Genomic DNA, 20,674 nt, shown 5'->3' with positions numbered 1-20,674 from the left:
TTTTTTATGAGGCCGGGATGGAAGACATGATATTCATTATCGAGGCACGGTCATGCGCAGTGGTCGGTTTGGAGGCTCTACCCATCCGCCAAGTACTGGAACCCATAGCAGACCGCTCGGAGATATGGGAGATCATAGGTAGTCTTACTGGATGGCATATCTGGAAGGCGCGGTGTCAGGAGGCCTTCGGCGGAGAGAGACTTTCAGCACATGCGACCTTAGCAGAGCTCTGGACCTCCATTATCCACTCCCTCCGCGGCCAATGGGACCAAGTGTAGGGCGAGTCCAGGGCTCGTCAGGAGCTCCGAGGTCGCTTCATGCGCACTTGGGGCGGCCAGGGTCTTTTCTTCGTGATGCAGGCAGGCAGCCCCAATTGGCAATATACCCCCCCCCAATGGCTTCTTGCCCCCATCCCCCCAGACCGCCTTGAGAGGCTTGTATACATGATGTATTAGTGACTTTGCATCAGCTCCAGCTAGTCTGTTGAGCATGAGCACTCTGTTGTAATCAGTTTTTTTAGTAATATAATCAGCCACATTTTACTTGCAAAAAAAACAACCCGCTGGAAAGCACTTGTATGTGACAGCCTTACCTCAATTCTTCAGGAACGACCAAGCCCTAATGCTGCTAGATTCTTTTAGGGTGAAGCTTTGCAGATGATTGACTGCCTTAAATTACCCTTGAAAAGTGCCACATCAGATCATTGATAGGCTTAAGTTAACCCTCAAAAGTGGTTATAGATCATCAACAAATCCAGCATCAGGCAAAGAGGTAGGCTTCCAGTGAGGAAATTTCCAGCAAGGTTGTCATCCCACTGTTCCACAAAAAATTGCCGCTTTTTACCATCTTCAAGCTTATTCGATGTTAAAATAGGGTGATATTATAGTACTTTTGTGCAAAATTTGATTGTGCTAGTCCCAACCTGATTAAAAGTTGAGGCAGAATGACATATAAAAGTGCCTTCCACTAACAAACAATCAAGATTCAAACAAATAAATTGAAGCACCACTCACCAAACACCAACTTCAACTTCCCAGGACTCTTTATGACCATATCCGTGGCACGATATTGGTCTCCATAAGCATGTCTGCCAATGCATATAGGTTTCGTCCATCCTATTTAAACGATGAGCATGACCAGGATGTTAGCCAACTCATGTCTGGAGCATGCACTCGTGAGTCCTGCATGAAAGTTTGAACTTACCAGGAATAAGCCTTGGTACATTCCTGCATATAATAGGCTCACGAAACACAGTTCCTGCCAGCATTTCCAACAATGTCCATCAGCAAACTGAACACATTAAAAATAAAAGAACATAATCATGAACAACATACAGAAAAAGCGTGTTTCACTTGGACAGTTGTCAATAACAGCAGCTAGCAGTTTTGTTTAAAAGACCCAGCCTCACTGTCTTCCCCTCCTCACTACCCCTCGTGATTTAGCACAACCTTTTGCATGGCTGACTTTCTTCATTTGCAATCTTGTCATGTAAACAAGATTTTGCTAGTGGAGCTATGCATTTGAAGCGAGTCAGATTATCACACTTTCCAATTGATTATGAAGGCAAACCTTCTCTCTTACACCATGTCCTCCAATGATCTAATCATGCTAATAAGTATCATACTCTGTGTGAACTGTGGCTCATGCAAAATCTGCTAGTATGTGCCAAGGTTAGTTTCACCTCAACTGAAACTGAAAACAACATCAACACAACACAAATCTTCTAAAGCTGCTCAAGAACACACAATCATCCAAATAGAACAAGCAAAATGGGGATTGACTTTATTGTCGTTCGAAGATCAGACAGAGCAGTTAACATCTTCATCTGGCTCCTTCCAAACGATTGTAAAAGTAAAAGCTGTTTGAACAATGGGATTTATACATCTGCACTAGTGAGGCTATAAGAACAATTAGAATAGGTAAGAAAAGTACAAGAAAGCTGGAAGTAATAAGTTGATGAATTTACCATTCAGGATGTTACGAATTGTTCCATTGGGGCTTTTCCACATCTTTTTTAGACCAAACTCCTTGACACGCCCCTCATCTGTCAAGATCTGAATACATTCATTAAACTGTTTGAAGTTACCTACATACAAGGCTATCTTATTATGCCCAAAAAACTTACCAGGGGTGATCGTTGCACATTTCACAGCCACATTATATCTGTAGATGGATAGAGATAATTAAACTCAGACAAGACCTCTCTCTCTCAACCACATCCCTTTCTAAAAATAATAACAGTACTTTCACGTTCATGTAGCAAAACCACAAAAAAATACAAAAAGCAACAGTGATGGCAGACAATATTGCTGCAAAAATCAATAGGGCCTTCTTGTATAACACCACAATATCTAGAACAATTAAAAATGGTACAAATGTCATTGCACCATACTAAGAATCAAAAACATCATGCTCTACAATATTTTTAACTCTGCTTTTCAACTTTCCATGCTCTAGTTCCTCGCATTGTCTGAAGTTTATCATCCTCCTCAACTCCTTATCTTTGAGGAGTACAGTAAGAGGTTCATATCTTCTGCCCCTCTCAAATTTCCCCCTCCCCTTCCTCTCCTTGAGGTTCTCTCCCCTCATTGCCTTCCTGTTATGTAACTGTCCCATTCTCACACCACCCACACATCCTCCAGCTCATTTCAACAAACCTACCATTACCCCCCGCCCCTTTTTGTTCCCCTGCCTCTGCCACCATGTTTTCTCCTCTCTTTGCCTGACCGGACTTCCCCCTCTAAAACCAGTTACCTCTCCCCTTCTCCCCTTGCCTCTCCCACACCCTAACGTTCTTCCATCTCCTCCGTGAAATTGCCCCCAGCCATCCCACACCAATTTCCTGTGGAGAGGGGTACCCGTTGCTTGCAGCCATTCTGTCCCAAGAGAGCATCGTTACCAATGCTGCTATCAACATATGGGATGATGAGGCTGCAATTCTGTTCTTCCAAGCCTCAGAGAGGCACTCACAGTGGACAAGCACATGATCATGATTATGGTCATGATCATGGGCATGATTAGTCCTATGGGCTCCGTCAAACACACCCTTGGAGCATGCTTGCCTTCACACTCCAACAATTGATACGTTATAACTCTATCAAACATCCACAAATATTACTTGTTAGATCAATCCTACGTGTGTATCCTCCTATGCTAGTACTTATTTCGAAATTCCCTTTTTCCTTTTCACCTTTCCATGCCAAAACATGGTCCTTGTACTCCTTTTTCTTATAATTCATTGATTTCAATCCCCTATGATGCACTTCTATTTGACATTGATGTTATTGATGATGTAGAGATTGGTTTCTTGGCTAAGGTCATTTGTATTGATCAAATATTACAAGATTTCATTATACAAATGCTACTATTGAGAAGTTTCTTAGTCATATCCATAGAAATTCTCTCAAAGGTTACATGGTTTTTGGGAGGATTCAGCCCTTACAGTCTTTTACTTTCACAGAGGATGACCACATGTTCAAAGGATTCATTCTATAATTAAGTTATGACAGAAACCACATGTTCGAAGGATGTGTTCTTTGATTAAGTTCTGACAAATACAGTGACCACATGTTCAAGGATTTGACTAAGATTCTTTTCAGAACCTTTCTGCCCTTCCCTTATTCAAGGAGAACATAGCATCAGCTTCCTAAGGGAGAATTCTAGTCTCAAAGGGGGCCACCTACTTCCAAGCTCATAAGTGAGAAAGCCTATTCCCACATGTGCCACTCACATTTCTTGCTAGCATGTTCTTGTTCTTCTTGAGGTTCCAAATTCTAGGGCAAGCTGACTTTCCAGCCATCTTTAGAGGATTCTCCATCTTGCCTATGGCTTGTTCAAGGATCTTCATATGATCGAATTCAACAAAGCTTATTGGCATCTACACCACCATCTCGAGTGCCATTCCCTATCTCAACCCCGAGCACTTTCAAGGATGTTTTCACCAAAGTATTACCTATTGAAAAATTTTTGTATCGAGAGAGGGTTGGACCCGAATGATTGCATCATTATTTGGTTAGACGGATCCATGTTTTTCCCCTCATTTCATTGTACATGTGTCATCTATATTCCCTCAGCTCACTCAAGTTCTTCTTCCCTGATATGCCATCTTCTACATCTAACAACACCATCTGCACTAAAAATATTTCAATACAGCCATCTAAAACTAAGAAACATATAGACTATTTTAGCCTATTCAGTTTTCACCCTCAATCATGTACAATTGGATATTTACGGCACATGGAGACATTGAGGCCCTACGCTAATGGATCCATGTGTGTAGAGATGGGCTCAAAGAAATGTACATAGCAGTCAACTATTTTTTGCCAGCCGGATCCAAGTATGCACCGGTAGGACATGCAGCAAAGGAGTCCCCATACATGCCACTGTATGAGGATATTTTATGGTTTACCAACATGGGTGACATGTTGTTAGTTTGGGACCTTTAATGCATGCACAATTTTTGAGTTACCCGTCATAAGGCCATGTATTTTTGAAACCTCACTTAACATGTGGATTAATTTTCAATCACATGGTTAAGTAAATGTTGCACATGTGAGGTGTAACTGGGGTTAGAGTAAATTTACGAGCCCGAGACCCGAGGAGATCATGGAATGTCAAAGGCAAAAGTTGTTATAAGTTATGCCGCACAAGTACTTAGTGGTACTTGGTGCCAGTTGTTGGCCTAGGTCATTCATTTGGCCATAAGTGTTAGTTGGTAACACTAGAGAAGTGGCGGTTAATGTACCTAACGCCAATCTGATGGTCAAAGATAGCGTAAAGACACTCGGGAATGGAAGTTACATAGCCAATTTAATTATTGGCCAGTCATTTTTTTTAAACACATAAATAATTATTAGATTAATTTTCAGTATTTAAAAATTGAAAATTAATATTTAATTATGGATAATGCTAGAAAAACCATTTGGAAAGGTTGCCACTTGTCAGAAATGCCCATGCAAGACTGAAAAACGTCTTTAGAGGCTAGAGAGAGATATTTTTAGTGCATTCAGCCTACAAGAGAGAGAGAGAGGAGATGCTGCTCGACTGATTTGCAGCCATTGGAGGGCCTTCTAAGGCAGCCAAGCGCAGGACAAGACCAATCAACAATAGGTGACACCATCTACACACTGTTGAGATAGAGCAGCAGTAGTAAATGACCGATTTTCTTCAGTTCTTCGCGATGAAAGTCTGAATTTTCTCTCTCCTCCATATTCTCTCTCATCTCCTAGCCTTTCTACAACCTTGCTCCGAAGATTACAGCATTGAAATCACCAAAGGCTAAGAAATTTCAGATTTCTCCGCTGTAAATCTTAATTTGCACAGCATAAATTAGGGTTTAGCAATAACTTCGAGAAGTATGCCAAAAATTGGAAGCTCCAAGACTTGGATTCAAGAGGGCTGAAGTTGTTTTAAGTCGAATTCGAGTGGAAGGACCAGCAAATCAATGAATTTGGGGCATTTTCCATGTCGATCAAAGCGGGTGAATGCCAATTTATTGCCCGAATCAAGGAGTAAATTAGATTGAAGACTTGCTGGTCCTTTTGGACAGCAAGGGGAGTTGAAATACCGAAAGGAATTGAGAAAATCCCATTGTACATCAACTTCTTCTTCAATTAAGTTAAAGAAATACTGAAAGAGGGGCCAATTTTGGAGCCAACAAGGTGTCCATTGTCCAAGATTGTAAGTTAATTTGCATTTCTCAGTTTTGTAATAAATGTTGCTGCTGTAACTAGGTTGTGATGAGGGAATTACCACCCATCCATGGAAGGAAGGCTGGTCTCACTACCAAACTTACCTCCTAAATTATCATATCTTTTAGGCATTTTCCTAGCTCATTAGTCGGGAAGCATAACATTTTCAAGGCTTTGTTTACCCATGAGAACTTGACAACTTGGACCAAACCCAAAAGTTATTCAAAACTTTCAAAGTCATGGCTAATTTCTCTAGCACCAGATGATAGAAAAATTGATAGGTTACTGTGATATGTAACCAAACGAATGAAGGGTCCAACTCACGGCATATGATATAGCTTACAATTTTGAAAAAAGTGACTAATAGACTTGCTTTGCAAGGACTCAATGTGCACATCACTCTATCGCATTATCCCTCAAATTATTGCCATCATCACTCCATCCTCGTTACCTCACCATCAACTGCTACCACCATCACTGCTGGTTGCAGCCCTAGTCCCTAGTGTCCGCCTGCCTTAAGATTCCTCCTGTTGTTGCCAACAGCTCACTCCATCCTCTTTACCTCACCATCAACTGCTACCACCATCACTGCCGGTTGCAGCCCTAGTTCCTAGCATCCACCTGCCCTAAGATTCCTCCTGTTGTTGCCAACAGCTCCCCCCCATCAGATTAGCTGCATGCCATCACTCTGCCTCAAGATTTCTTTTGTTGTCACCAACAGCTCCACCTCATCAGATTAGCTGCATTTGGAGTTTCAGCCTCATGTCGACTGTTCACTGCCACATGGCCCTCAGCTGCTACATTTTTCACCAAGTGGAGCTGATTCGGCTGCTGGACATCATTTTAAGATCTATGTTTTTGATGCTGCTGCAGCATCCACAACCTCATATTTTAGCATTCTTCAAAATCGACCAGCCCTCAACTGCTACATTTCATCACCCTTACCTCCAATCTACTTTGTCTACATCATTCTTGGTGGTGTTGCTGCATTCCAAATCCATACATTGAGGAAAACACTCTCAGCCCACTCCCATGAGAGTCAATGCTCCTTGTTGAACATTCCCGCTCCTTGATCACCCACATATTTGTATACTCTGTTTACATCCTTCTTGGTGGTAATGTTGCACTTGGGACCCGTACACGAAGGACAACGCTCTCCCTCAGCCCACTCCCATGAGAGTCGGGATGGTTGGACATTCCTACAGCTTGAGCCATGACATATTTGTACCACCTTCTTCATTCATTCAGCAGATGCATCTTCTCCTTCATTTTGCATTTTGTGTTTTTGTTTAAGTTCACTATGTTTTAGTCTTTAGTCATGTTTGTACATCTGTGTTGTCACTACATGCCTTGGCATATTTTCACTTGATATCAAAGCAAATGCTCTTCTAAAAGAGCATCCTATGCGGCTATCACGAAAATCTTGGATTGTACGAGTTGCACAAGCAACACATAGCTGATTCATCATGTCCATACACCACTTTCTTGGGAACCTATGGTGTCTTTTCAGGCCTCTCCTTCATTGCAAGCCCTAAGATGGCATTATTCTCTCAATGGGGAGGATAGAGCATCCTCCCCATCATCTCCTTACATTCTACCAAATGTCAGATGCAGATTTTATAGAATACTTGCATGGAAGGTGGCCGAACTCCACTCCCTAATCTTCTCCCTAAACTCCAACAAGAGCTGTGTATCACTTTTTGCTCATACTCTCTGCCCCAGTTCTCAAGACATAGGAGTTCAAAAGTTAGTTTTCACCTTGCATAGTGTGTTTGCTGTTTGAGCATTGTATCTATTCATTTATTATTCTGATTTCATCATCTTCTATATTCGTTGTCTCTGTGTTAACCCTAACCCTTAGACTTTTTGGTATTAACTTACAAGGGACAATGCAGCTGACCTCTTCACAAAGGCTCTTCCTTTGCTTTTAAATCTTCATAATTTGTGCTCCTTAGGAGTTCAAATATACTCAACCTAGTTATCTCCTCTTTGTGAACCCTAACTAGGTTGGTGGGAAAACAATAGGGACTCTCTAAACTTAGGCCATAATTGTGTGCAAGTCTAGAATATGTTTGTTTGTCTTTATATAGAAGCCTGTCATCATGGCAACCACACTTGTAGTTTGCAGCCAGCCAACCTTCCAATCTTCCACCCTCACTACCAATGCACATTACCCCTCTTGTAAGAGCTTCCAGCTTTTAGTAACATCAGAGATGCTTTAACAGGATATGCAGGCAGCAGAGCCACCATTTTAATTACGGTTCCTACCACCATGTAAGAAGTACATGGGACAATAAGAAGTACAGGTGGAATGTTCAAAACACACCTACTGAGATTCAGTCAGGACAGAAAATCCTTCATGAGGGAAGCAAATCAAACTTCAAAAGATTAATTTCCTACCAAAAAACGCTTTTCTTGATCGAATAAGCAAAAAGTTTAATATGATCCGGTTAAACTGATACTTACTTTAGGGTGGCCAGAGCACTCTCTATAGTCACTTCATCATTTGTCGCATCACGATTGAGAATACCCAAATCAAAGTACTTCAGGTCCAGGTCCAAAAATGGAAATATAAGCTGTAGACAACAAAGATTGGCATTGATTGACTGCAGGTTTTCTTATGACCAACAATGTGCTAGGTCCTTTAATTTGTACCTAAAAACAGATATGACCTCAAAATACAGAATGTCTTGGATTGGCAGTCTCTTCAATAAACATTGTGCTTCTTCAATTAGCAGTTTCAAAATACACGCTGCTATATACTTCATTCCAAACCTAGTTATACTGTGCTAAGAACATTGTACAAAACAAACATGTTAAGTATAAATGCATCATTAGTTGATTGATGCTTTACAACTGCTTGAATCAACCAACTCTCTAATGTAAGCATATGGTAACTTCGTAAATTAGGCAAGCCTCAAAATTTACATACAAGTTATCATATAGATGTCTTTCATCTCTCTAGCCTCACTAGGGGCTTGTGTTCATAAAATCAGAGAGTGAAAGCTGAATTGCACCAGTACTAGGATAGTAAAACCTAAGCAGGTTGTTCTTGATTCGGCAGTTTGCACATCAGCTTACAGATTAATTCATACATTCACAACTAAAAGGTCAGGTCCGCAGTTGTCAAATTGGGCAAGTACAGGCTGGTATAAATATATCATACATAGAGATCGAAGCATGCTTCTTGCCTTGAACATGAGGACCTATAGCTTTGCAATTTTCTAGGCCACATTGACTAATACAGCATCCTCTACTGACTTGCCACTGGGTTCAGTAATCCAGATAGTAATGGATAACTGCATTACTGCCCACATTTTTTAGTCACCTTCAAATTCTTTTACACGTTTAACTCGGCAGCCAAAGCAAAAGAACACTTGTGCCTAGGCTGAAAAGAGAAATGGCCTATTTGTCTTGCTTATCATATTTTATATGACAAGCATGAGGTTGATTGTTTAAAATTCCATAATGAGTTCTGAAAATTTTTCAGGCCATGAGAAGAATCCTTTTATTAGTAAGGAAAGGCACATCGAGCTACAAAGAAGGCCCAAAGGGCAATAACACCCAATACAGTTTTCTTTATAAAATCAGTAAAGAGGTGCTCCTAGGTTGGACACTTCTTCCTACAAAAGATGTGTCACTAGGGTGAGGGAAGGACGAGCCACAATGGTAGCTTGTACCACCACTCAGTCCTCCCTTTCAGTCATCATCATTCACCGGGTGGACTTCCTATTGGAGAGAGGAGCTGGTGCCGGTGCAAACGCAGCCAATGACTCACTGTTGTACGCGACTGATATATGGATTCCATTTCCCAAGCACATCTCTAAATTTCCTTGTTTAACAATGTTCTTCTGTTTTCTTTCTCTTCTATCTTGTGGTCAGCAGTTTATTTCAGCACTTGTCTATGCTTCCATTGCTGCACCACTTCTGGCATGGTATCAAATTGTGGAATCTAGGTTCTTGCTGCAATTTCTCTGTTGATTTCAGGCCTTCCCCTTCTTTGCTGATCAGGAGATAACCTGTTTGCTGCCTTCCCTTCTGCCTTTGCTGCATTTAATGCAATGTCAACTGACGCCAACCCTCCTAGGATCTGTGTTTTTAGGCTGCAACTCTCTAGCAGCATCTGGCGGCTCCTATATTGCTATCGCCGGCTGTGCTTAACCTAGATTTTCTGCATTTTCAGCCTCTGGCACTTCCTCACTGTTGGGTGACATCTTCCAACTGTTTTCTTGCAGATTTTGGTACTAGCAACATTGTGTTTTTGTCATAAGCCTGTGAATACTCTATGTGAACTCTATTTTTTTGCAGTCTTTGCTGTTTGGTTGGCTGCCTTTTATCTTCTCTTCTTATCCTCTCCATATGGCTCCTCCATATTTGATAGAGAGCGGGCTTGGCTCCTAGTCTTGTGCTCACATGAGGGGACACTTTGGCAATCTAACCAAAGGCAGGGAATCCATGGTCACATATGTTCAGAGGAATTTTTGACAAGATGGTTTTGTATACTACTACGAGACATTGATGACGGACACATAGACATACTATGGTTCTCTATTTTCAAGAGCTAGAACAATCGACATCGACATCAGGTTCTCTTCGAGGCACCTTGGTGGTGGCTTGATCAACCACTGCTTGGGTATCCATGGCTCTATTGTGATGGTTCTATATTGTATGGACTGTGATGAGTCAATGTCATTGTATTGTATTAAATCACCGATGATCTAAGAGAAGGTGTTAGCACGATTATCAACTCATGTGTGAGTTAGTCTATGCTAGTTAGGGTTGGGCACACTCGTCCTTATTTTAGGCATTTTATTGTGATTTATTTGTATGGCATTTGTGGCATTTTATGCCAATTGGCCAACATTCAATGCTAGCCAACTAGCTATTGTATTTGGCCTATTTTGTGCCTATTTATTGTGGGGCTCCTCCTCCTCCTTTTCAGTCATCATTCACTAAGTGGACTTCCAATTGGAGAGAGGAGCTAGTGCGCCGGTGCCCACGTAGCCAGTGACTCACTATTGTACGCGACTATCTCGTGTTTGGTATATGGATTCCATTTTAAGAGCACATCTCCGAGTTCTCTTCTTTTGCAGTGTTCTTATGTTTTCTCTCTTCTGTCTTATATTCACTAGTTTATTTCGGCACTTGTCTATGCTTCCATTGTTGCACCACCTCTGACACACACACTAGCCAACTTACACGACCTAGCACTATGCCTAAAACAAGTGATACGATGATAAGTGTAGGGAGCTATACAAGCACCTCCAAATCCAGAGAGGACTTGGATCTAGGCCTGCGGGCAGATGAGAACCTTGACTCGTCATAAACAACGGGTATATAAGGAGACATAATATTGAGATTTGTACCATTTATTCATGAGCAGAGATATAGCCACAACATGGTGTAGAGTGCAAGAGCCACACTACCCCACACCAATTAGTGATCCAGAGACATGGCACTCCTATACAAAGAGGCTATATGATATACCACATCAACCACCAATTCCTCACCCACCAGAGACTTGCCCTACTGTCACGAGGACGTGAAAATGCTTTACTTATATTTAATTGACATTTGATTAAAGGATTAATCAAATGTGCAATTAAAAGATGCACATGTGAGGTGCAAGCTACTTTTTCACAGTTGAAAGCCGAAGGACCCTATGAAAAAGATGGGTGTCAAAGGCAAAAGTTGTAACAAGTTACACTTGTTAGATTCTAGGTGAATTTTGGTGTTAGTTTGTCCCTATGACCATTAATTGCCCATTAAGTGTCAGTGGTGACACTAGGGACTAGGCATTAAATAATGGATTAATGCTTGTCCAAGGGTCAATTAATGCATGGGACCACTTTGGGTTGCAAATGGCCTAGCCAATTAATTTTTGCATGGGCAAGGTCTATTTTCTGGGCATGGATTTAGGGTTAAATTAATTTTCAGAATTAATTAATTCTAAAAATTAATTAAATGGCTGGAAATTGCTGAAATTTGATTAACAAAGCTGCCACTTGGCAAAACTTTCCCATGCAAGTGGGGGAAAGGCTAAATAGGGCTGAAGGGAGAGGGAAATCTCGTTTTTTCATTTTGGCGCTGTTGGAAAGAGGTGTTGGACTGTTGTTGCCAGCTTTTGGGGCCATTTCCCAGCCATTGGAGACCATTTTGATGATGGAGATTGCATATTCTTGACCTTGGGAAGCTGGCAATTGCTGCTGATACACTTTCTCCTGAAGATCACAGTCTCTGATGCTCCTATTGTTATTGGTGCATCTGTTTGGGGCCGGTACAGCAGGGCAGCAACCGATTTTGATCAGTTCTTCGCAACAAATCTCAAAATTTTATCTCTTTACAGCATTCTCTCATCTCCTTCAGCCTATGCCCAGCCATTCTCAGTAATTCTTAGCCATTCGGAGGAGATCTCAGCCATTTCTGGTGGGCTGATCTGTAATTTCTGCAATAAACCCTAATTTACAGCAAAAATTAGGGTTTAGCAATCACCTTGGGATCCGTGCCAAAGATTGAAAGCTCAAGGGACTGAAATCAGCAGCTGATAATTGAAGATTATCAAGGGATTTCAGGAGCTAACCCATCCCGAATTGATTTGGGGCAGCATTTGGCCAGCCAAGGGTCAAATTAGAGAAGAAGTCCTGGGTGAATCAAGGGGCAAATGACCCAAAAGGCTCGCTGGTCATTTATGACAGCAAGAGCAATTGGTTAGCAGGAGGAGATTGAAGAATCTCAAGTTGTACTCCTTCCAATTGAATAAAAGCTAAAGAAATACCACAAGGGGCGCCAATTTTGGGGCCAACAAGGTGTCTATTGCCCAAGAATGTTATGGTAAAGTGTGTGTTTCATTTTATATGCATTTATTTATTGCTGTAATTAACTCTTAAATCAGGTTATCACCACCCATTCCAAGAAGGAAGGCTGGTTTCACCTACCATATCCACCTTCTTCACACATGATATGGTAAGGAGAGCAATAGAGTGCCTATGGCATGGAAAATCAATGGATCACAAAGGTATACAGGGTGTACGTCATTTATGACATGGATATTTTGGCTCCTCTCCTTGCTTTTATGTTTAATAGGGCTCTAGCCGAAGGCTTATCAAACAAGTGGACCATGCATGCCATCATGCATATCCATAAGTTAGAAGACCCCCTAGATGCGGGCAACTACAAAACCATAATGGTGAGCCACATGTTGGCAAAAATATATGGAGTAGCGATAGAGGTAGAGCTCAACACATCTGTAGAGAGAGGGCGACTAAGAGCAACAAAACAAGTTAGTTTTAGACGGGGATTCTCTACACTTGACTACATCTTCACCTTGAGGAGCATGACTGAGTAGGCGAAAGTGAGAAAGGAGAGACTCTATTGCTACTTTGTGGATTTCCCCAAAACCTTTGGTACAATTCCACGACATAAACTACTACGAAGGTTGCAAACACTAGGGATCCCATTTGACATGATTTGGGACATCTATGCACTAGATAAGAGGATGGTAGGTTGAGTGAGATGTCAATGGGGACTTCCACACATAATCTCTAGCAGCATCGGAGTAAAGTAGGGATATCCCCTCTCCGCTACACTCTTCGAACTCAACATCGACGAGATAGAAGATCACATCACACAAAGAAGAGGTGATGGGATGGAGATAACAAGTATATTGGTCTCTATTATGCTTTATACAAAGTCACAATAGGGTCTACAATGACATCATCATGCACTTCATGACTTTTGCATACATCATGGATTGGCAATTAATCTTGAGAAAACCAAGATCTTGATCTTCCTGTAACATGTCTACCTGTTCCCTTCAGGACACGTCTTAGCAGTCCATCGGAAAGGAGGTCTAGAAAGCTCCGCCCAGCACTCCCATGGAATGTTACGAGGTTTGCAATACAAGACTTTCCGTGTCTCCAACGTAGCGGAAGTATTCTGGCCGTTCCCACTTAGGACTGACCTGAATCAGGGTTTCCCCTAATGGTCATTTCCTAAACGGCGACTAGCGTCAAACCCCAAGCGAACTACTTTACACAGAAACGCCAAGGCCGAAGCGGATTCACGCTGCACTTGGTTCAAGAAGAATGGGAAACGAGAGGGATGCAAGGCTCGACCTCTCTACCGTAAGGCATAGTCCCATTCCGTTCCCCTAAAACAACATAAACCGGGATTATTATAACCTAGATTCTAGGTCAGCGCCCTTGCTATTCATTTCCTTTGAGAAGATCTCCTTGCTGTCCATTATGATTGAGAAAAGTTCCCGGCCAATCGGAACCACCCATCCGTAGGACGGACCCATGGCCATATCCACCGCACTTTCCTCAAGTTGCTTTAGTTGTCTAATTACCTACCACATTTAGTTGGACATACATCAAGCAGCTTCCTTAATTAGCCGCTACACACCAGTTCCTTCACGTAATCTTAGCACTTGACATAGAAAAGCAATTTCAAACAAGTTCCTTTTCAACAGGTTATCATAGTTATCTTTGGAATACAATCATAAAGTCCAACCCACAGGCTTATCCATAATCCACTCGAAGGCTATCCAGCAATCCACAAGGATTACTAATCCAAGATTCCGCCCATAGACTAGTATGTGGGCCTCGAGATCCAATCCCGAGTCATGTTAGCCTCTTGTGCAGGGCCCGAAAGGCGAGGAATTTACGGCCAGAGCCCCCCCTGGCACCCAAGCGTCCTCTTGCTCCAAGTAGCGCTCAACGGAGAGACCTCACACGGCGGGTTCGGTCCACGCTCCCGGTGCGGCTAACAACCCTCTTGGTTAGGGTCTGGCAGACAGTCAAGGATAACTGAGGTTGCCTCTCCCTTCAGGCCTTCAACCTGAAGCATTAGATATATTTTCATCCTTTAGTTCATTGAGCAAACAAAGCAAACAGTGCTCTTTAAACTGTTACAAGCACAATCATTTCCAATGGTCGTTATTTGGCCAACTGCTAAGGAGTGAATCCTGCTCTCCGAATGCATCCAGCATTCGATCTGGGATCAATTGCGACTTGGCAAGATTCCCAAGGATTTGTTTGTTAACCCTTATGTCCTTGGGTCAGGGCCGTACCCTATTAACCCAACTTAACCAATACCTTAGGTTCTATTAACAGTAAATGTCACAACTCTATAGAAACAGAATTTGTATCCCTTTTCATAAATTTGTCTATATAATGATTTATTAAATTTGTTTCCTTTGCACTAATTAGATATAAAGAAAAGTGCATTGGAGCTAGCCACTGATAAGTGGTCACAGGTTATGGTGGACCCATGCGGTGGGTTAGAGAAAAGATAGTTCACACTTCCACCTATATGGCCCGATTGGGCGCCTCTGACCAGAACTCACGCATATTAGGGTTAGACTCGCACACAGAAAGGATTGATGCCTTGAAGTGTGGGCTAGATCCGCCAGAACAAACAGTTACAATCAACAAGATGGCATGATCATGAAATGCTTGTACAATGTACATGTGTAGGCTAAAAGCTTGAAATGCACATTTCTTTGCATAGGAAAGTCACATGAAGATTCCGATACTGTTTTTGCGATGTACACGGAAAAAGCTTTCATATGACACCCATATTGGGGGGGTCCCTAAATTTTAGGAGGATCCTACCCCCTGATTGGCCCCAAAATTGGCGCCCTTTCGGTATTTCTTTAGCTTTATTGAAAAAGAAGTGCAGGAGGGGCCGCCAAGCCCTTTTTGCGGCCTAAAGAAGATGACCCTGTCCACGCCTCTGCCTTGGCTGAAGGATCCGAGTCGGAGTCTGAGGAAGAGGATGACTTAGCAGAGGAGTGAGGATCCTACTTCTTCTTCTTCTTCTTCTTCCTTAAAGCCACTAACTCTTTGCAATCCTTGTGCAAATGTAAGGACATTAGAGGAAAACACAAAAGAACATAAAAGAACACTGCAAAGAAGAGAACTCAAAAGAATGCTCGGGAAATGAAATCCATGTACCAAACATGAGTGAGTCACTGGCTCGTAGGCATTGGCATCGGCTCCCTCTCTCCATAGAACCTATAGGTGATGATATGATTGAATTAGGAGGGAGCCTGATATAAATGGGAGAAAACAATGTCAAAATAGGAGCAGGTCGGCCAGCATAAATGCCCCAAATAAGCATCATAAATGCCACAATAAAACCTTAAAATGCCTAGCCATGCTCACACATGAGTTGTCTAAACCGCTAACACATGTGTAGGCCCTATTGTGGATCATCTCGCCACCATGATAATTCAGCCCTTAGCCTGACCCAAATGGCTCTTAGTTGCTATTGCCCTGAACGTACTGGTAGACTTCCTCGGTGTTGCTCAATAGCTATCAACTAGTAGACAATAGACATTGTTTGCCTCTCGTTGTTCCCCTTCTCTTCGTGACATTAGTCTCTCGCCACGACTTTCTTTTTCACTCTCTCCAACATGCCCTCCATGCCAATCGAGTTACCTCCTCTCCCGCGCACTCCGGTAGCTCCACGATCCAAGTGCAAGCTTCAAGCAAGCTCCATCCTCAAGCTCCATGCTTCAAGCTCCATAGCCGCGAGCAAGACAAGAGAAGAGAAGAGAAGAGAAGAAGAGAGGAGAAGATGGAGAGCTTCTCCCCGGTCCCTCGCCCTCACACACTCACTCCCTCACACTCTCACACTCCCTCTCTCAAGCACAAGCTCAAGCAAGCAAGAACAAGAAGAAGAAGAAGAAGAAGAGGAGAACCACTTTGGCCACACACAAGAATGAGCTTCTCATTCACTTTTCAACTTTATATACAAAACCCTAAATCTCTTTTGGGCGGTCATCCCCTTATCCCCTTTTTTACATGGCCGGCCGTGGCCTAGGCCCTTTTTCCCATTGTCCTTCTATCTTCCTAGCTTTCTTTCCACCGCCCGTCTACATTTATAAATTACATGGGTGAGAGCCCGGCGCTCCTTAAATTAAATCATGATGCGCTTGTACTCTTTTACAAAAGTATTAACTTGCGCTTTTCCTTGCACGCCTTTTTCCCTTATTTAGGACTTTTCTGCGCTTCTTGTGTTTCTAGATTTTTCTTGGCGCGCCTTCGTCTTCCGTTTCACTTTGCCTTGGCCTTTGTCTTCTACTTTAGCTTTTCCAGATTTTCCACCTTGTTCGTCTGACGGTTAACATTACCCCCCTCCTAGACGAGTGCCAGTCCCATGGCACTCACCGTCGTAGATAGCAAGCTTTATCCTGCACTGAAGACGTGGGTGGAAGGGACATCGGTGATTGCCGTGGAGGAGTGTTGGTGGTGGTGTGGAGGAAGGTCATTGGGGGCACGTTGGTGGCCTAGGTGGCTGGTGGTAGGGTTGTTGGAGTTGGTGGTAGGGTTGTTCTTTGTTGGGAATTGCACTGATGGCCAGCACAAGTGTTAGTTTGTTGGGGATTCTGCACATGACGATTCTTGGTGGGCTTGCAGGATGATAAGAATTCAAAGTTGGATGTCGATGAAGAGCGAACGACACTTTCGTTGAAGTCTTCAATACTTGCAATTGAAAACCCCTCATAGGTGGTCTCTCCCTAGGGGTAGTGCTAGTTTTCTCTATCGTGCACAAGACATAGTTTAATTAGTTTGGGAGACAGGTCGAACTCTAAGCAAGCTGAGAGTATTGTCCTGCACTTGAGGACCCAAACTGTGTATATATTTCGATGAAGATATTATATGAGTGCTCATGCATACTTAGATATTACGTAGTTAGAAGACTACGGGCTGGTTTCTCGTAACAATGTGTGGATGAAGCAAAGTTGTCCATGTTGAAAAGAAGTACACGTGAAGGTGTATGAGACATCCTTTGCGTTGTGACTGCACGACGTAGTATAATTGAACACAGGGACACCACACTTTCGGTCACTGGGACCTATTGGACTTGCTTGATGAGGACAGTGTACTTTTCATGGCCATTCATGCGGTGTTTATCACAATTGATTGCAATGGTATTAAGGCAGAGTGCAGGAGGAAATCGTGCGAATGGGTCAGGGTGGCAGGTCTAACCATAGGCAAGACAAGCTCCCTGGGTATGTCCTGCCCTTGATGTGCCCTGAACAATTGTGGGTGATGTTAAAGGGCTAGGGACTAGGGACGGAGCCAGCCGACCAAGGTCATTGGACGTACTTAATTTGAGGACCCCTAGGTGTTGTGCTGTGATCGTGGGTGCTTCTTATTTTTTCGTTCTTTTCTTTTTTCTTTTCCTTTTTCTTTTTTTTTCTTTTCTTTTTCTTGTTTTTTTTCTTTATTTCTTTCTTTCTCTTCTTCTTTTTTTTTTTGAACTTGCCTGAGTACAACCATTGCAATATGTTGAGACTATCAGCCTTCAATGGGTTAGGAAATATCAAGCTTCGAAGGCTCAAGAAATGGATATTACAGCGATGATTGTGTCTTAGCCTCATTGTTGGAGAAGCAGTTGTTGAGATGGGGAAATACACTTGAGATTTTGCAACCCTCTTTGGAACGTGCGATGTTGGTACAACTGAGATAAGAGCTGCCATGGTGCCCAGTGTAGAGTGTAACCCGGAAAGAGAAAGTAGTTATGATCATGCTTTGGGCCATGCGATGTGGGTGATCGGCCAGGGTGATTTTTGCTTTCAGCAACATAGCTTTGTCGTGGCTCTTCGTGGGGTTGGCGGTCTTGTGGTGTCTTGGGTATTGAACACTTTCGCACAAAGACCTGCGTCATCCTGCATCCACTTGTCACTTCATGAGAGTACATGCACAGCACATGCCACAACTATAATAAACCAGTGCAACACAAGGAGACATTACTTATCTGAATTCCATGGTGTTGACTTAGATACTTATCACCTACGCTTGATTATCTTTTTTCTTTGCTAAAGACGTGAAATATAGTTAACGCAGATATGAAAAGTTTGTACAATTGGGGAACATGTCAACATGTAACCCTTTAGAGACAAAAAGTCATGGCCATGTAGCATTTGATAAGCCTTTTACACAATGTGGGACTACTCTATTTGTACGAGGCGGGGCGAGTCCGGGTGGTCGGACGACTGAGGCTCTGCTGGTGAGGGGCTCCTGTGAGGTTGGACAGGAAAGATGTCGGCTAGGACCTGAATGGTGTAGTCCCTGGCCACAACTGTTTCCAAAATGCTTTTGAACAATGCATCAAATTCCTACTTGTCTCGAGCTGCCCTCTCCTCTTTCGAGCACCTAGTGCCCGAGCATCTGGTGGGGGCCCGCACGACTGGTGTTGCCACGCCCCATGTACTCCCTTGAGCTTCTATTCCCCTGGCCTAGGGATTTTTTTGCCTACGTCCGGGGCGGTGTCGCTTGGGGCCTCGTTTCTTTGCGTACCTTTTAAGGATAAGTACGTAGCGTTCCGGTGGAGGAGCTTGTGCTACATACTCCCTTCGACGGCAGATAGCGTCCTTGCAAGTCAGCTGCACTAGGTGCTCCATGTCGGCTACCGTAGGGGGACCTACAAAATGCGAACCAAGGATTAGGCCTTGAGGCAGGATAAAACTATTCGCATGGAAGGGATTATACAGTGGGTTATCAAGCGCATATGATGAGGAGGGGAGAGGTGAGGCATGCAACATTTGTTATAGAGGGACAGCCCCCTATTAATGTTCGTTTTGCTTCCAGCCATTAGCAGATCTTGGCTTATGCTAAGTTACGTGGACTGGTTGTCATGGAGTGGGACAGGGCTCATCCTCGGAAGGATAGACCGAAAAGGGAACAGGTCGGTGCCCCATCTAAACCATTAGAGATATTGGTCAGGGCTTCCTATGGTGGTAATGAGGGTTGCATGCCCTCCACCTGGAGGCGGGAATGGTCACATGACTTTTAAATGTGTGGTGAGAGGAGGACCTGAGAAGCTCAGCTTGTCAAACCCAACTCTTCTCCCTGCGCTTGACTATCATTGCTTGTGTGTGTTGATATTATCTATACAGGGTCACAAAATTCATTGTTTATTTATGTACATATTTATGAATCCAAGTCACTTCGTGAGGATAAAAACCAATTGTAGAACTCAGGATTGTACTGGAGTGTGGCACACGCATCCAGTACCCGCGGTAGCCTTCTTAATAACATCAGGTATTTTGCAACATCAAGTATCATGGTACCTTGTCCGAGTCTACTTACAACATGTAGCTCCTCCTCAGTGAGAACCTTATCAGCTAGAGAGTTCTCTTGGCTAGTTCCGACTAAGTCCATACCCTGAATGGCAGTCAGTACTCGAAGGAACTCGGCGCCACATAGATTGGGTCTCTTTGAGACCGCAACCGTTCCTTTGAGACCGTCATAATTTGGGCTCCTAGTTCGGCCATTGCAACGCGGTTTTCAAACCAACGTTTTTCAAATTGACTTCAATCCTCTCATTATCGCTTTAGTTGCTCTATTTCTAAGAGATTTGGTTGGCAGAGCACATCATTGAATGTTATAGTTAAGCGTAGTTCGTCGGCTTCCTCGTCAGAGGTGAGTCGCATGCGTTCATGCAAGAGCCTGTCATAGTGCTCGTCAAGATGTTCTTGCTCTTCCCAGGATAGGGAAAATGGCAAGTATTCTTCAAGCTGCTCCTTAGGGAATGCACCCATGTCCACAAGGACATAGACACGTGCAAACACTTTGAGCTTAGCATCCAAATCAATTAAGCATTCTGCGACACTTCTATGTTCAACGAGGGCTTGCTCGGTTGCTATCTCATGCAAGGTTCTAGGAGTTTGCCTAGACTTTAGCATAGCTGGGAGCTCAGGCCTAGATGAGCAAGATTGATCAACGCTAGGATTGCTTATGCTCTCAGGGTTTGTGCATTTTTCCTAAGGTTTTGCTGCTATTTTGTCATGGTTCTCCTCGCATGTGACTGGTGTAGATTTGTCACCCTGTTGTAACAGTGTTGTATCCACTCTTGATTGGTCAATGTGAGTTGTGTTGTCGATGGATTGAGTGTTGCAAGCAACCGTTGATGGTAATGGCTGCTTTGATTTTTCAGAACACACGGATGTGTCTGAGGTTTCACCGCTATTA

At 43.1% G+C, this 20,674-nt stretch overlaps 1 protein-coding gene across 4 annotated transcripts in view; it reads right to left on the bottom strand.

The window, feature by feature from the left end:
• The window catches only part of LOC148037215 (isocitrate dehydrogenase [NADP]-like), a 68,100-nt gene that overhangs the window by 37,810 nt on the left and 9,616 nt on the right, over window positions 1-20,674 (bottom strand). For all 4 annotated transcript variants that reach the window (XM_087676148.1, XM_087676150.1, XM_087676149.1 and 1 more), the window contains exons 4-8: window positions 8,157-8,266; window positions 2,126-2,163; window positions 1,967-2,044; window positions 1,204-1,257; window positions 1,014-1,115 (exon numbers count right to left, since the gene is read on the bottom strand). In XM_087676148.1, the coding sequence (XP_087532274.1) occupies window positions 1,014-1,115; window positions 1,204-1,257; window positions 1,967-2,044; window positions 2,126-2,163; window positions 8,157-8,266 (382 nt within the window). The remainder of the gene's footprint in view (window positions 1-1,013; window positions 1,116-1,203; window positions 1,258-1,966; window positions 2,045-2,125; window positions 2,164-8,156; window positions 8,267-20,674) is intronic.

The sequence above is a fragment of the Lygodium microphyllum genome, chromosome 4, assembly GCF_053477565.2.
Source record: "Lygodium microphyllum isolate KBCC chromosome 4, Lygodium_microphyllum_v1.1.10, whole genome shotgun sequence".
Taxonomy (NCBI): domain Eukaryota; kingdom Viridiplantae; phylum Streptophyta; class Polypodiopsida; order Schizaeales; family Lygodiaceae; genus Lygodium; species Lygodium microphyllum.
The sequence above is the reverse complement of the archived record's forward strand: the minus strand, read 5'-3'. Positions and strand labels throughout refer to the sequence as shown.